The sequence below is a fragment of the Triticum dicoccoides genome, chromosome 2B (genome assembly GCF_002162155.2).
Source record: "Triticum dicoccoides isolate Atlit2015 ecotype Zavitan chromosome 2B, WEW_v2.0, whole genome shotgun sequence".
In the NCBI taxonomy this organism is placed as follows: Eukaryota; Viridiplantae; Streptophyta; class Magnoliopsida; order Poales; family Poaceae; genus Triticum; species Triticum dicoccoides.
In genome coordinates this window covers 384,137,989-384,154,524 of record NC_041383.1, presented here as the reverse complement: position 1 = coordinate 384,154,524, position 16,536 = coordinate 384,137,989, and the positions used below count along the sequence as shown (strand labels likewise).

Here is a 16,536-nt window from a genome sequence, read left to right as displayed (position 1 = left end):
ACTGACATCACAGAAGAAGGGAAGGACCCAATCGCCTACCTATTTCTTGGTCCTCCCCCCTGGTGGGTACTTTATAGCTCACAACACGAGATAGGCAGATATGTGACATAGAAAAATTGCTTTCATTGACAACAAGACTCTCTTCCTGATTGGGATTGGTCTGTGTAGGATCTCCTTCCCTATGAGACTCTTGCTTTCCTTTGAAAGAGGCAGACCCCTACTTCAATTGCCATCTGACGCCTCTACCCGCCCTTGGTGTTCGTAGATCGGTTTTGCTAGTTAGGGTTTGTGTGGTGGGTTTCGGTTATCTCGGGTAGCTCCTCACTTGGATGAGGAGTGGGGAAATAAGATTGCAGGAGAGATCGATGAAGAAGTGGAACTAAAGGATACTATAACCAAAGCTTAAAATGGGGGGGGGGGATGAGGCTGATGTTGAGCCGGGTGATGAAGCAACTTCACCGCAGCAAGAAGCCTAGTGAGCGGTTGACATGGCGGAAGGTCGTTCTACCTTTCCATGTGCCAACAAAGCAGGCATACATGGCGGAAGGTCGTTCTACCTTTCAGCCCCCGCTTTATCATAGGAAGAAGAAGAGTAATCTAGTTTAGCGGTAAGTGCCCTTTTGTTGCCAATATCTAGAGTCCTGTTGTGTCGATAGAGCTCGGAAAACTCCTCTTTTAGTGATGGATTCTAGTAGCCCTATGCCTAGATTGCACAAGAACTACTCCGCTTCTATATTGGAAAACACTTTGTTTGAGCTTCTAAAAAGAAATGAAGCTGTTACCTGATCCAAGCAGATAAGATGCTCACGGTCTGTCCTGAGCACTACAGAGATATTTCTTGATCCACATGAGAGTCAGCTCCCTACACCTACACCGGATTATGTCAATGAGAGCTTGCAAATAGAGATACTTCTGACTTAGAGGCACCAGAGTTGGCCAACTGAAATTGCATTGACAGCGAACCCTTGGTAGATGATTCAGAGCAAGATCATATTCTTGATGATTTTTCCCTTTGTTTGATCGAGCGATGCCGAATCTTTATAGCGCATTTCCACCTATCCATGCTTTACGACTTGTCACCATGAAGCACATGCCTGCGAAACCTTCTTATTCTACAGAATAAATAATAAAGTACTTAGAATGAATGGACTAAAGATCCACTTTTCAAAAGGGACGGCTCCGCCTACATGAGAAATCTTTCAAGCGAAAATAATGGGTAGCCATGAGAAATCTCGATCGGCGACTCTGATACCATGATATCATTGGTCGAAGAATTCCTTGCCTCGCGGGACACGTAAAGAGACCTACCCACCACCCTTGTGCGTGCGAACCTAACAAGAGATGTTGATGCCAGCTACACCGCACTTTCTTTCCGATCGACCTGACATTCAGAGGAGAAGAAGGAATGGTTGTATGCATGTGCCAGACGCCTATCAAAAAGTAAAAGAAACCATGGATGGGGAGAAAGAAATCCCTACTTACTTGACAGGTTTCCGGGTCTCAGACACATAGAAAGGATTTCACAAATAGGATAAATGTCCAGTGAGGACATCTCCTTGCTTGCTTTTTCATTGACTGATTCTAGTGGCTGGCCCAGTGAGAGAATTACCAGTGTCTGTCATTAGACTTTATCTTTCCACGGTGAACTCCTTTTATGTTGAAAATCGGCTGGCTGGATTGACCTTTGGGATTGAGTCACTCTTTTCTGCCGATCATCCTCAACCTCAAGCACAAAACCACCTGTCGGAAAAAAAAAGAATCTCAGTCAACACTTAGCATGTGATGCAGCCTTTAAGTATCCAAAGTTCTGGAACTTAGATGATGCCCTTAAATGGTATAACAAACACCAGACTAAAATGTTTACTTCGGACAAAAGTTTAATTGAATTTGCTGCGCAAGCTAGTGATCCATTTTTTTTCATAGCCAAGATCCTTTCTCAGGATGAAGGAGTGAGTAATTATCATCAGGTTCCAGTGACCCAAGATGCGAGTGCGAGTGCATGTGAAATTATGAGTTATCTCTTGCTTAACTTAGAAATGGGTAGGAGAATGAATCTTCTTCCATATTAAGACGGTCAAATCCAAGATGTGTACATGTGCTTGCGGGATGATCTTAATAAATTGTTTTTTACCAGATTGAATAATGTTAGTAGTAGTAATTAGAAGAAAAAACTCATAGATTCTATGTTAACCAGAAAGTTCGTCAAAGGATTCTTTATGCCATCTCCACAAGGGTCCGTCCGGTTCTTCCTCAAATGGGTTACCTCAATATTTATCAAAGTTTTGGTATCTAACTTATCCAGCTACAGTATAGTATACTCCTTCCTTGCTCGATAGAGCTCTTTGAATCCGCTTCAACTAAATGCGTAAAATAGAGTAATTTCTTCAAAAGCCAGTTTATTTTGAGAAGGCAGGAGGCCCATAGTGAGTTACAATAGTGCCAGTTCTTGTACGGAAGGCCGTAATTCCGGTAACCTCGACTGCTCTAAGAATGATCCGGGCTAGCCGGGCACATCACAACAAAGATAGGTCATTTGTCAAAAACATGGCAAATAGCTCAGTTGGTTTGGTAAGGGAGCTATTCTCTCACTTAAACCACTCCCATATTAGGTATTCTATCTCGTCTTAAAGTTCCCCCGCATTACCCATAACTTACCACCTGTATCTCCGGAACTCAAATCGCAAAATGACAATGCTTTCGATAGTCTGTAGGATATTTTGCACTTTCATATTCTAGTTCCTCATTTGAGCGTTCTTTTGCTCTATTGGTGGGGCATAAACTCAGAAATAGTTTTTGTTTTTTCTTTAAATAATAGAAGTACTTTGTGTAGAAACCATTTTGATCATCCCCGCTGTTTGACTTATCAGGAGGCCCGAACAAAAGGCTCTTTAAGGAACTAGTCCCATCACTCTCAGGCCCGGCACCAACCAAGAGGAGGCGGGGCTCTCTCCAATCATTCCGAAGAGCCAAGATCTCGTAAAGTAAAAATTAGCTAGCTCAGCAGGTTTGGACCCGGGTGAATCAGTTCAGTGAAGGAAGGGAGCCTAAACTTAAGGCTTTTCCAAGCCTTGCCGATAGGCGCCTCATGGCTTGCTCAATTCGCTCGCGGAGTTCTTAGATCAGTAGATCTGGATAGAGTCTCGCTATTAAAGGAAGAGTAGCGTGCTAGCGCGGCTCGCTTCTCTTTTTGACGCGAATGGCTCGTGTTGCGCTAGTGACACGAGGGTAAAACGCTCGAGTTGGCTTGCTGACTCGAGGAGGGAAAGGCTCCATTTGCTTTAGTGAATCAAGGAAGAAACAACCATAGTAACTATCTATGAAATTGATTGATGGATATGAGAGTGGTGCAAGACACGAAGGTAAGCACATTCTATTTTTCTTAATTGACAAAGCAAAGGGAGTTATCAACCCTTTTTTCCGAAACCCTATAACGGCTAGTTCCCAATGCTCGGCTTCCTACCTCCTCTAACAAAATGAAAGGTAATATCCTCCGTTTTCCAAGAAGATAAGTTCTACGCAAAGGATGTGAACGGAACAGTTTTGGCAAAGGCAAAGCCCGGGATAAAGGCGGTATCCTATGAAGAACATCTTCGACATCTCAGAATCGTATTCGACCACCTAAGGCAACATGCACTCAAGTTAAACCCGTTGAAGTGCGCCTTCATGGTCTCGTCAGGCAAATTCCTAGGGTTTGTCATTCGACAGTCCCATCGACGAAGACTACTTACTATACGCGTTTTTGAGTTGCATTTAGTGCTCTTTTTTGTCGCTAGCTAAATCAATCAATTTGACAAGATCTTGCATCAATCACCTTGTCCGCTAGGGAAATGCACTCCTGAATAGACTCGATTCCCCGCCCCGCATCAGTGAAATGTCTAAGACGCAAGGTCGGCTCAAGAAATGGAAGTTGTGAGATGGAAAGAAAACCACGAAAAAAGAACTGAATTAGGGATCAATCCATACGCGGCTTGCCTTCTCCCCTTCCCCATAGTAAGCCAGCCAATAGAATAGTACCCTAACTTAAGAAGTTCTCTTAGCTAGCGCATGTCCATTAATGTGACCACCGCATGCTCCTGCATGAGTTTCATGAATGGTTTGTTTTTGAATCCTATCTCTCTGGGGAAAGGTATCTTTTTTCAATTCGAACAACAGATGCAGCTTCAAGAGAGCTTTATTCGGCCTTTGTATGACCGTATTCCCTTCCTATCTATCTCCTTCGGTCAGGTAGTTCTGCTTCCGATGCCGGAGGAGCAGGGTGGGATAGAAGGGTAGTTTCTGAGTTTGAGATGTCTGAGCTTGGAGGTTCCGCTTCTCTAATGTGATAATAAAGCAACAAGCAACACCGCTCCCGTGCGCTCATCCCTTGCTTGTTTCCTTTCCTGTTGTAAAGTCTGCACCCTTAGAGGTGGCATCCCTTTACGCATGAGCCTTGTTAGTGCATGTCTCAGTCCCTTGAGACATGCTCAGTCCTATGTTAGGAAACCAAACGGTGTAATTAGCTTCCCCCTCTATTCCCGGCCATCGTATGGACGAGGGCTCCTCTCCCTCTGCTCTGCTGCCCGGAAAGGTATATATATACTTAAATTAGGAATTGAAAATGCTTGGGCTTGCCTTATTCTCTCATTTAAGTCCTTCAATTCCCTTATCTGGAATGGAGAGGGATGTTGTTGAAGGGAAGGAACGGAGGTAGATCGTTCCTCAGAACGTAGGAGAACATGACCCACGAATCAGCTCTAGTCCGGAAAGCCAGGGCTCTGAGCTCTTATCCCTTCATGGGTAAGAGCGAAAGCAATAGCCACCAATCTGGCGAAGCAGTTTCGCCGCGCTGAGCTCGGTGAACCGGATTCTCCTGACCCTGATGTGCCTTTGGAAGAGTAGGAGGCTCATTCCACGGGATCCCCTGAAAGCACAAAAGCAAATGATGGGGCGAACGAGGCAGGCCCGTCTTCTTCGCGGAAGCGTAAAAGGTGGGATGATGATTCGTGGTCCGAAGATGATGATTCGGGGGGCCCCTAGGAATCTCCAGATCTAGTGGAAATCGTTTACGAAGGGGATGCACAAGGGTACAACTAGGAGGGGACCTGCGACCGCCTTCTTGTCGCCCGCCTTTTTCTCTCCCCTCTTAGTGAACCCACTTTCTTTAGTAAAGCAGTTTTGCATCCGTTCACTTCTTGACTTTCCATGGGTTTCTTAGAGAGCAGGTGGTTCTCGGTTCCCCACATTTTTCTACCCCTTCTGTTCTGAGACGTGACTTTTCGTCGTCCCTCCTTTAAATAAGATCCCTCACTTATAGCTCGACGGGACCGCATCTGGACGGGGCATTCAAATTCTTTTTATAGCGGGATCGTAACATCCTCTTAGTTTTGTCGACATTGGACAAACACGTGTTCCTCAACCCTAGGTAGGGCGTGACTAGGACATACCTAGCCACTCGAGCCAGACTATTGTCTACCTAAATAGATTTTCGTTTGCCATTAACTGATCACCAATGTTGAATAACAGTCACTCAAATACAGGGTTAGAGGAGCACCGTACTTTCTTATCTTGTGACCTTAAATTGGTTAGGTGATCAATCTTTGGATTCAGGGTTCAGTAGCACCTCGAGCCGAATCTATATCGGTCGTTACAGGTAATCATTTGCAGCCTTAGGGCTTTTGGTACTTGGAACAGTTTATCCTAGTCCCCTCTAGGCCAAGTAGTATTGCACCCTTTGCAGCCGCTCCAAATTACGCTTATCAGATCCCAGTATCGTGCTAGGATAGGAAGATCGCCTCTTCCTATGCATTGTTGGTTCTTGATTGTTCTGGAGTGCGAACAGCTTTGTGGGTGATGGCTAACTTCTGAAACATGCCTTCAATCAAGACCAACCTATCTTGAAGTAGCGGTTTCCTCAAATGTGGGTTGCCAAGATTCCCAGCGGGTGGTCTCGATCGCTGCTATATGCAATTTCTGGGTCCTGTGTTTTTGCTGACCTGACCTCTTTTCAGCGAGTGGGTATGTGAAACATGCATGCACTTTTTCCTAAATCCGACTGTATCAATAAGTTCAGTCCCATAAATCAATAGAGTTTCCGACCTTTGGGAGGAATTCCCCTTAATAGTTAATAGCTAGTTGGCTAGTTGGAATGGCAGTACGTAACATTCAGTGATGAGTAGTTCATAATGCTGGTCTTATTCCACCTCTGGAATAGTGTTGAAATCACACGCCACTAAGCTGTTTTTTAAACCAAGTGGTTTATCTTAGTGTGCTAGCCACTGCTTCATTTCATATAGCGATAACGCTTTCTCTTTCTTAGCGCTCCACCCTGCGGAGAACTCTGGTTGCGCTTTGGTTGGCTTTCTCTTTTTTTCGATTTTCTCTGACTTGACTCAGCTTGACCTACTTGACTCAGCAGTTAGAGTATCGCTTTCATACAGCGAGAGTCATTGGTTCAAATCCAATAGTAGGTAAAGCCGGCCGAAACCCCCGCTTTTGCGAGCATGACAGCAAGCACAGACTGGCATCAAGGAGTAGAATGACCAAAGCATTGGTTGCTTCCACTTGTTTGTTGCCTTCTTCGACCGACAGACAAGGTACCCCCCTCTTTTTCTCTTGCGAACCTACGTTGAGCTTGGGACAACCCGCGACTGGCATAGGATATTTCAAAAGCGCCAGGATCCATCCTTCTTACGAACCAAGAGCACTAGAGAAGCGAAGGGGCTCGTGCTGCGACGAATAATGCCATTGTTCATCATCTCACAGATTTGCTTCTCAATCTCTGTTTTCTGGTGGGGTGCATATCTATATGGCCGGACATTGACTGGCACTGCACCTGGCACCAACGGAATTTGGTGGTCATAGGCACGACGAGGGGGTAATTCCTTTGGCTCCCGGAACAAAGCATCAAACTCCTATAGCAGTTCTTGAACAGCTGGAGGTGTCTGCTCTGCAGGATCAGCATCCAGAGTAATTGCTTGCAGATCATGCTCCTGGTGAATCTGACGCACTTGCACAAACTGGCTAACAGCACCCTGTTTCAGTAATCCTTGCGGCTTACGGACAGAGATTGGACGGCAGGAAGGATTATCTTGAATGCCATTGAGAGTGATGCGGCGCCCTTTGTGCGTGAATTTCATACGAGGATGACACCAATGTACCCACATCGGGCTATGGTCTTCGAACCGCTCTTGCCCTCCCCTTTCACTTCCATAGTGGTCTTCTTTGGCCGGCCCACTCATTTCACTCTCAAGCTCTCTAAGAAGAGAGAATCTGATTCAAGATGTTTCGAATTCAGCCTTTCCTTCATGTTCGTGCTTTAAGTCAGTTCGTACTTTTCAGTATCTAAGAGAATGACTGAACTCGCGTTGAAAGCTACTAAACCACGGCTGACAGAGACGCATAAGAGGGAGAGCGGTAGCAAAAATGAGATCTTTCGTCAAGACAGAAGAGAGATCCTTTCCTTCCTTTCTATAGGAAATGACTGATGTTGCTAAGTCACCTTCCGCTGCTCTTGCATCATCCCTTTTCCAATTCTTTTTGTATGGCTCGGTTGCATCCGATTGATCGATCCCTAGTCACTGATTACATGCATGAGTTCTTTGATTCACTACTGACTTCTTCTGTGGAGTCGAGTTCGCCGACTGAGACTACTTGAAAAGCATTTTCGACCAACCGATCTCACGACGATGAGTCACCCACATACTTAACAAAAAATGCAAATAGAAGAGCAAGTAAATCAAGCTCAATTACAACTCACTCTGATCAAATAGCACTCAGGTATAGGATTTCCAGCGGAAAGGTAGCCTTGCTCGCTTCTTTACCCTTGTACGCACAAATCTAGCTCATAGCAGCACTTTCGAGTTCGGTTACTTAAGTACAGAGATTGGAACAACTTAGCGCGGGAAGTCCCATATCTTGTCTTAGCCTCGCCTCACCTATTTCCTCATAATGAGATAAGAATGAAATAGAATGGAATCTCAAGTCTTAGCTAGATCAGGGCTACCACGTTCCCTCAGACGAAAAAGAAAAGAATACTAGACCTGTTGGACTCGCAAAGTAGGATCAAGCTTTTTCTAGTAGAAACAGAGGAGAGCGAAAACTAAGTCAAAGGGGGGAGAGCTGTTTATGAGCATTTTAAGGCTGGTTGACAACATCCAATGCCTCCCACGAGGGTGCCTGCAACTCCAATTTTTCTAGGCAGAGGTAGGTATATATATATTTAATACATTTTAGTTTGTAGGAAGATTCCCCGCTCAAAAACAAAGATATTTTGAAAAAATTACATTTTAGAACCAGAAGTAGCCGGAATGTAGATAGTTTATTATATCAAGTGATTGACATTTAATATAATTTAGTAGAAACTGACAATTAGTAAGTGATTGACATTGGAAAAGTATTCTGGACATCTTTCTAGGCAGAAGTAGTTTAGGCATTGTTTATAATTTATAATATGTCTTAATTATAAAGTATGATATCTGGGCAGTCATAAGGGCGGGGAATGATAGTTATAGTACTTTTACGGTGTGGATGACTTCTCGGTACTCGACTTATTTTAGTTATAGCCTTATATATTAACCAAAAAGGATAATGCATTTGGATTGTCCAGATATTCCCTCAAGTTCGAAGAAGAGTATTGTATTGACCTGAATCAAGTTGTTTGCCTACCCGTTGTTATGTCTTAGCTAGGAATGAGCTGTGAACAAAATAGAAATAGTTGTTACTTGAGTCGATATTGACTTTGTGTCAGTTTGATATTTTCTATAAATTGGACTGGTACCATGTATTGTAACATAAGCTTTTGTATAAGAGCTGAGATGTAGTTAAGATTACACTGGATCCTCTCTTTGTTTTGTTGCTTCCTTCCATTATCTCCAACAACTGGTATCAACACTAGGAACCTTCACGGTCAGGGTTGATTTTCTTAGACCACTATGAACACTTGTAATTGGTTCTTTCTACTTCAGGCATGGTTCTCTCTAGTTAGTGGAAGAGTGTACAACATAGGGATTGGTATCAGTCACACATTTAGGAAAGAAAGTGAAAGGGGAGGGCAAGAGCGGTTCGAAGGTCAATGAAATGATAAAAAACCACCAGGTCGAGTTTGCTTCTCCCTTCCTTTTGGTGTTTAGGATGTGAAGTTTATATAAGAAGAGAGGAAAGGGGAACTGCTAAATGGATAATTTCATCCTGGTGATGGGCTATTCCAATGGGCATGCATCTGAGATATGGGCTTTGAGCGTAGGAACGCCCACCTTTACAAGAGCTCTGTTCTAAGATTGTTTGCGCGCATGCACCACTATTATTCTGTCTTTTCTTGTTATGCATCCGGTCCTAGAAATATATTTTTTCTGACCGGAGGAAGAGAAATAAAAACGTCACTTCGCTCGCCTTGGGGGACCTAATTAGGAGTTGATTGATTTCTTTAATAGATATGAAGATGCCTTGAATGAACCCAAGCAAGCCTAAATAGAATACTATAAGTATGAAGTGGACATCTATGGTTTAATTGGAAACATCTCTTTTGTATTTAGATTTTGCCAATGCCTTCCTTTGTGGCAGAGCGAGCGCCTTGACTAAGATAGATTGACTCTTTCATTCTTTTTTTTATTTTATTCTGGTTCCAATCGTTTGAGGAAAACCCCCTTTGGCATCAATGAAACTCTGTTATATAGGAGTTCAAAAACCTCATTTCGTTTGAGAGATAGTGGAATTTCTTCTTTCAACACGTACATCGACGAGGGTGTCGATGACTTGAGTGAGGAATGGTCATGTGCTAGAGGCCGTACCTTTGGAGTAAGACCTCAACAAGGGGGTTTGCAGTTTAAATGTAAATGACGAGCATGGAGAGGCCAAGGTCATTTGTAATTAGGTGTGGCTGATGCAAGAAGACTGGCGAGCTGTCCATGGTGAGAAAAGTTGTGATGCTACTGCAGGGGGCATCCTGGTGTAGTTGAGGGCGCAGAACTTCTGTGCGGGTACAATTGGCACTTAAAAGACCTTCCGTATAGATGAGTTCTCTTGAGTGAGACTAATCGAGTTACGAAGAAACCTTTGCGATGGTGCCAGTTGGGTTCTCTATGGAGGAACTTTGTTGTGGGGACCAAGGGGTCTTCTTAAGAAGAGTTGCTTTGATGAAAAGAGTGTAGCCATGATGGCAAGTCAAGGTGGGGCCCTGTGAAGGCAAGCCTTGTGTATGTTGGCGTGATGATGAGAGAAAGGAAATGCCCAGGAACAATAGCTATCCGTAGCACACCCTGCAATGACTTCGACCAGTGGACCAGCCTATCCAATACCCTACGCCATTACCTTAGAAGTTCGTACCCCATGATATTCAATGACACCCATAGACATTTGATCATTCATACCTCACAGTACACTTTCTTTCTTTTTTTTGGACTTTGAATTCCAAGCGAAGGAAGCTCAGTGAAAGATAGACTGGGATTTGACAGCAAGAAGAAAGCAATCATAGTACACGGCACACACCGCTGACGAATGAGATTGACGTCCCAAACCAACACAGGTTCAAGACTAAGTGCAGAACCAAGAATGTCGTGGATAGAAAAGTGAGTGCTTCCTCAAGCTTCATGAAGGAAGGGTCCAAGGACCTAAGCGACAACCTCTACGAAAAAGAAAAACCTATATATATAGATAGTGGTATGTGTTCGCTGACACTAAATAGACTTGGCTCGGGGCAGAACTGAGTGGCTAGGCTAAGTTCCCTAGTCTTCTATTGGTCTACCCACCCCTATGACATGGAGGCGCTTACCCTTCTCCAACAAGCGTTCCACCACGTGGCGATTGATTACCGCTTTCCGTCTCAATCCATTCCAGACCAAGCCCCTTCTCTGATCAGGGGAAGGTCATTCTAAAACATCAGATCTCCCATTGATGTAGATCAAAAATAAGTTTATCCACCTAGAATATATGATAGGTACCAAAAGATTGGATGTCATTTCTCCACACCAGGCGGGACGAGCAGCCCTATACCACGTGTAGCCACACCCTAGTGTCCTTTTGTACTTAGTTGGATAGATCACTTCAGAAAATCGTATAAAAATCAAGCAAGAAAATGGATGCGCTAACGCGCAACGGCTTTCACGCTAGTTGCTCAAAAAATCGTATAAAAATCAAGCAAGAAAAAGGTTCCGGCAGGCTGCATGGGACTGTAAATCCTCTTTCGGTGGCTGAGCCCTTTGGACTCGAAATCCAAGCGGAGTGAGTGGTTCGATTCCACTCTCAGAACGAGACTGAACGAAATAAAATGCAAGTGAAACAAGATGAGAATCAAATTGTAGGCTTCTTTCCTAAAAAGCGGTGGTTCTCGCCTCCCCGTGCCCAAAGCGGGGTGGGCGACATTGCTGCGGTTCTTTTCTTTATCAATCAGGTAGATCCATATGTTCTAAGGGGGGGACGAGGTGTAGCGCAGTCTGGTCAGCGCATCTGTTTTGGGTACAGACGGCCATAGGTTCGAACCTGTCACCTTGATGTGGTATTCACACAATGGGGCCGAAGTGCAAAGCCCTGCAGCCTCTCCGTGGTCAGGAAGGCAGGGGTATTAAAAGTGAAACTTGGCTTGTGTGTGCGTGCACACAAAGGAAACTGAGTTGGATTGCAAAGCCTCTCAGACGGAAGGAACCTGTTTTAAAAACCCCTTTCTACAATCTTGAGAAATCTCACGCAACCAACTACACGCCGCAAGTCTTCGGTATTGTTCGCAAGGAATTTGAAAAGATTGATTCCGCTTTTTTTCTTTTCAAGCATGCCAAGCCTCCAGTAGAGCGGAGTTCTGTGCATGAAGTAGGCACAGTTTACAAACTAGTGAATGGTCAAATGAATAGGCTCGTTTCATCAGGGGTAACCAAGGAGTAAGAATGAATATTATCATTAACGAACTGGAACTGGAAACCGGCTAACGTTACTTTTCCTTTTCAGCTTCGGAGTTGCAAACCGGCAGACCTTACTTTCTGAAAAAGAGCCTACCTAAGCGTGGAACAAATATCTTATATATACATATTCCATAACTAGAGTTCCATAATTGTGAAACGTGGTATATGGTCGTACGCTGACTCCTATTTGAAAGTCGTGTGGCTCTCTAACAAACATGGAAAACAAACCTATCCTCGGCATCCAACTGTTATAAAAGAATGGAAGCACAATTGTTGTTGGACCTATAAACCCTATTATTTTGGCAATAAAACCATTTAGACCTCTTTGATCTAAATTGGTAAATGTTTTTCTATTTTTCACAAATCTATCAATAGGTGAATTCAAGTAGGAAGTCCAACCACTGTTGGAACTATCTCCACCGTTTGAACTACCACCACCCCATATAAAATGGTGGATTATACCATGATCGTCGTGCTTAGGTGCACTAGTTTTCACATTTGGATTTGTTCCATCATTAGTGGAACTAGAACCATCATTAGGGTTAGGGGAAGTAGAAGTAGATGCATCATTACTGCCACTAGATGCATCATTGTTGATAGGTTCTTTAGCTCCTTCCTCATTCGTTATATCTTTTTTCTTGGATTTCTTATTATTGTGGAGTTTTTTATCATCATCTTTTTCCCCGTCTCTATTGTATAACGAATTAAGTATCTTCTTAATGGACTGAAAGAATTTCTTCATGATAACAGTATTTTCTATTACTCTCTTATTGGTGGATTTCCTCCGCTTAATTTCGAAATTTACCCAGCCTTTTGAGTACTAGGATCTCCCCCTTATCCTAGTAGATCGGTACCCAGACCATATCCTTGGGCAGCTCGGATGTATCTATCTTTTCGTTCAGATCACATCATCTCGAGCGTGGAATCTTATTAGTGGATAAGAAGACTATGGTGACCCGTAGATCTTCAGATGTTGATTTGCAGAGCAGGGCCGGAATGCGGGGATTGCATTCTTCGAAAAGTATCATATCTTCTTTCCCTAGGGAGAAAGCTGGGTTGCACTAAGCCCGTCACTTTTTGGGCTTCTTCATGAATCTAGTTTTCAGGTAAGGTCAGATCATCTTATGGAATTGGATCTTGTATTGTTAGTTAATAGAATCTAAATGAGATTGAATGGAAATGTTGGTAAACCGAGGGGTGCATCATACTTTTCAATAGATGTTGGGGTTCCTAAACCATAAGGATACTCTTTTCATAGAACAAGGCCTGCCAATCGATCTCCTAGGCTATAATCCAAGGGATAGCTTAACATGCATCTCCTAGATGGAAGTGTGCTACAATAACTTTGAGCTCCTGTAGTCTTTGATCCTTGATCTGAAGAGGTAGGCAGCTATGATAAAGAAGCCAAGGGATGAAGTGATTGTGGTTGGCGTGCCACATGGAAACTAGATAGGTGGAAGCTATTTTAGACGACCTGGCGGGTCATCCTAACATTGAAATGAAGCTATTCGAGTAGACAGTGAATAAAGCTATGAAATGGGGTAGCTTTACGAGGCATAATGCCGGTGTGCACTTTTCTTTTCTCAAACTGTAGTTGATCCTCTCTAAATCAGAGGTCAACATTTCTTTGCAATGAACGTTTGTTAGGTCTGGAAAACCTTGTTAGGTGCACTCGTAGGTGAGCTCAAAGCGAGGATTCATGCGCTCTTTCTTCTCAAGAAGACGGAATGATTGCTCGGTATGATATAGATTCTTAGCCAGGGGTATGGTAGCTTATGCCCCCTAGTTTGCAACATAGAGCAGAAATGGTTGAAACGGCTCCCATTGTGTGTGGGAATTCTTTCAAATGTGTATGGCCTGGCGACTGACAGGATGCCCCTGCGAGTGCTATTCCATGTGCTGGAAAACCTCTTTGGCACATCTTTCGTGATCTAGTTAACATCACTTTAGTGACTCATGTCTTCCAAGGCTTAAACCTGCTTATTATACTAGAAACAATGCGCCATTCAACATCCTCCCTCTCGATGCTGCCAATGCATCCCAGTCCATCATGCAGCTGGAGGAGGTACGTGTGATTTAGAACAATGGAATCTGTTTCCTCAAAAAGAACAATGGCACCGTACTGGTTCAATAAAAGAAGCTGACGCAGTCGAATTGCATTCTTAACAGATCAAAGTAGCAGCAGACACACCCCTTGCTCCTGCAGTGCAAGACCCTGCCATTTTGAATCCACCCCTGGTTCAATCGATACCGTCATCCCTAGATCCAGGGAGAACGCTAGAAGATCGAGTACGAAAGGGAACAGAGGCTGCAGTCACGGGCGCAGTCAGGGGCTGCTGCTCGTCTTTTGTCGTGTGTCTCTGTTCTACCTGGTGTGGTGGCTTCAGCTTCTAGCAGGGCGCAGACATAGAAAGGCATTTTTTTCCTGCTTTCTGAATAGCGTCCCTTTCACTCCATGTGAAAGTAGTAATAATTCTTTTCTTTAAGAAAGGGATCAGATGATCCAATCAATCGTTAGCATTGGGTTAAGAAATGTTTCAGACAGAATAAGGTGCCGGAGTGAAGAAGCTACAAAAGCACCTTTAGAAAAAGGACCGAGAACTACATTAGGTCTGATTCCGACACCCTCGAAAAGATTGAACCAGGGTTATGTAGGCATCTATCCGTTCGGAAGTAGCGGAAGATCGATCCCAAAAACGGTATCTGAATTCAACACTCTAATTTGAATCTTATGTGCAAGAAGTTCAATGAGTCCCGATACGACGATTTAGAAAGAACCTCTTCTACTCTAGCATGGGATGCTCGCCGACTACATCAGTACACGCTTTATCATAAATAGGATGAACACTGACATTGATCCGAAGCTCGAGTACGGTCCGTGCACCGTTTTTCTTCTCTACCATGATGAATCAATTGATTTTTTGTAGGCATCCCTCTTTCCTATGTCCTTCCCCCCTTTGCCCTTTCAAAAGTGGTTACGCCCGATCTGAAGCACCCCTTTTCCATTCATAGAGAGATCCAATCGTCAAAATCAATAAAAAGGCCATCATGGACCAAGATCCAAACAGATCAATCTTGTTCGGAGGTATTGCCCAAGGAAATGAAAAGGTGACTTCCGGATCAGGGATAATAAATAAAATAGGAACCAGATAAAATCGTATATCAAAACGACTTCTGGCATCAACGGAGGGATCGGAACCACATTCGTAGGCCGACAATGTTTCTGGATAGGTCGAACTATTGGAAGCAAATGGAAAAGGAACACCGAGTGGAATCAAAGAAACTAGCGGACTGGTCACTAAATAGATACAAATAGGTGCAAATTCCGACATCACCAAAGCCCACTTCGTTCTCTCGCTCTCCTCGCGACGCTCCTTGCTCGTGGAGCGGCATACCGAAAAAAGGCGCTCAGATGTGGATTCGAACCACTGAAGGATTTCCAGGGCAATGCCCCTTGCTCTTCCCACTGAAACAAGAAAAAAAGGATTTACAGTCCAGCAAGAAAATGGAAGCGGATGACCGTACCTTACCAACATACTCAAAAAAGTATTCTATACTGGGGTCTGTGCTCTTGACAAGCAGTGTTTCCAGTCTAGCTGTGTCAAATCGGGTGTGAAGTGTCCTTCTAGGTTCTGGCTGGAAGAGCAGAGGACTGAAAATCCTCTTTAGTTTCATGCATGGGACTCTAAATCCCAATTGCGCTAGCTCTGTGGTTCGATTCCACAACAGAACGAACAAAGAATGACTATGGGCGGTCAACCAGGTAAGCCTGTGCCCAGGAAAGAAAGGACTAGGGAGGGATTGAGAGAAGCTTTCACAGTGGAAAATGCAAAAAAGCATATCGTTCTTAGAAATTGTGGAATTTTACTCAGTTAGAGCTATGGTTTAGCATCAATAGGGAAGTTTTGTAAAAGCAACAGGAAGAATTGCTCAAATACCCATGAGCGTATATAACTTGGGTTGTGTTATAAATGCTCTAGCTAAACCTATTGATGGGAGAGGCAAAATTGTAGCTTCCGAATCTCGCTTAATTGAATCTCCTGCTCCAAGTAGAATTTTCAGGCGTTCCGTATACGAACCTCTTCAAACAGGGCTTATTGCTATCGATTCGATGATCCCTATAGGACGCGGTCAGCGAGAGTTCATTATTGGGGACAGACAGACTGGCAAAACAGCAGTAGCCATAGATACAATTCTCAATCAAAAAGGGCAAGGTGTAATATGTGTTTATGTAGCTATCGGTCAAAGAGCATCCTCCGTAGCTCAAGTAGTAACTACTTTCCATGAGGAGGGGGCCATGGAATACACTATTGTAGTAGTTGAAATGGCGGATTCACCTGCTACAATACAATACCTCGCTCCTTATACGGGAGCAGCCTTGGCTGAGTATTTTATGTACCGCAAACGGCATACTTTAATAATTATGATGATCTCTCCAAACAGGCACAAGCTTATTGCCAAATGTCCCTTCTATTAAGTCCCGGCCGTGAGGCTTATCCAGGGGATGTTTTTTATTTGCATTCACGCCTTTTAGAAAGAGCCGCGAAATGCAATTCTCTTTTAGGCGAAGGAAGTATGACCGCTTTACCAATAGTTGAGACTCAATCTGGAGACGTTTCCGCCTATATTCCTACTTTCGATCTGCTTTCTATACTAAAATTCGAGAAATCAT

The 16,536-nt window shown here is 43.8% G+C and overlaps 1 protein-coding gene across 1 annotated transcript; it reads right to left on the bottom strand.

The window, feature by feature from the left end:
- Positions 1-14,839: 14,839 nt before the first annotated feature.
- On the bottom strand, positions 14,840-15,196 carry LOC119360889 (NADH-ubiquinone oxidoreductase chain 3-like). Its single transcript, XM_037626349.1, has one exon. The coding sequence runs from the start codon at positions 15,194-15,196 to the stop codon at positions 14,840-14,842; it is 357 nt and encodes a 118-aa protein (XP_037482246.1).
- Between the last annotated feature and the right edge of the window lie 1,340 nt (positions 15,197-16,536).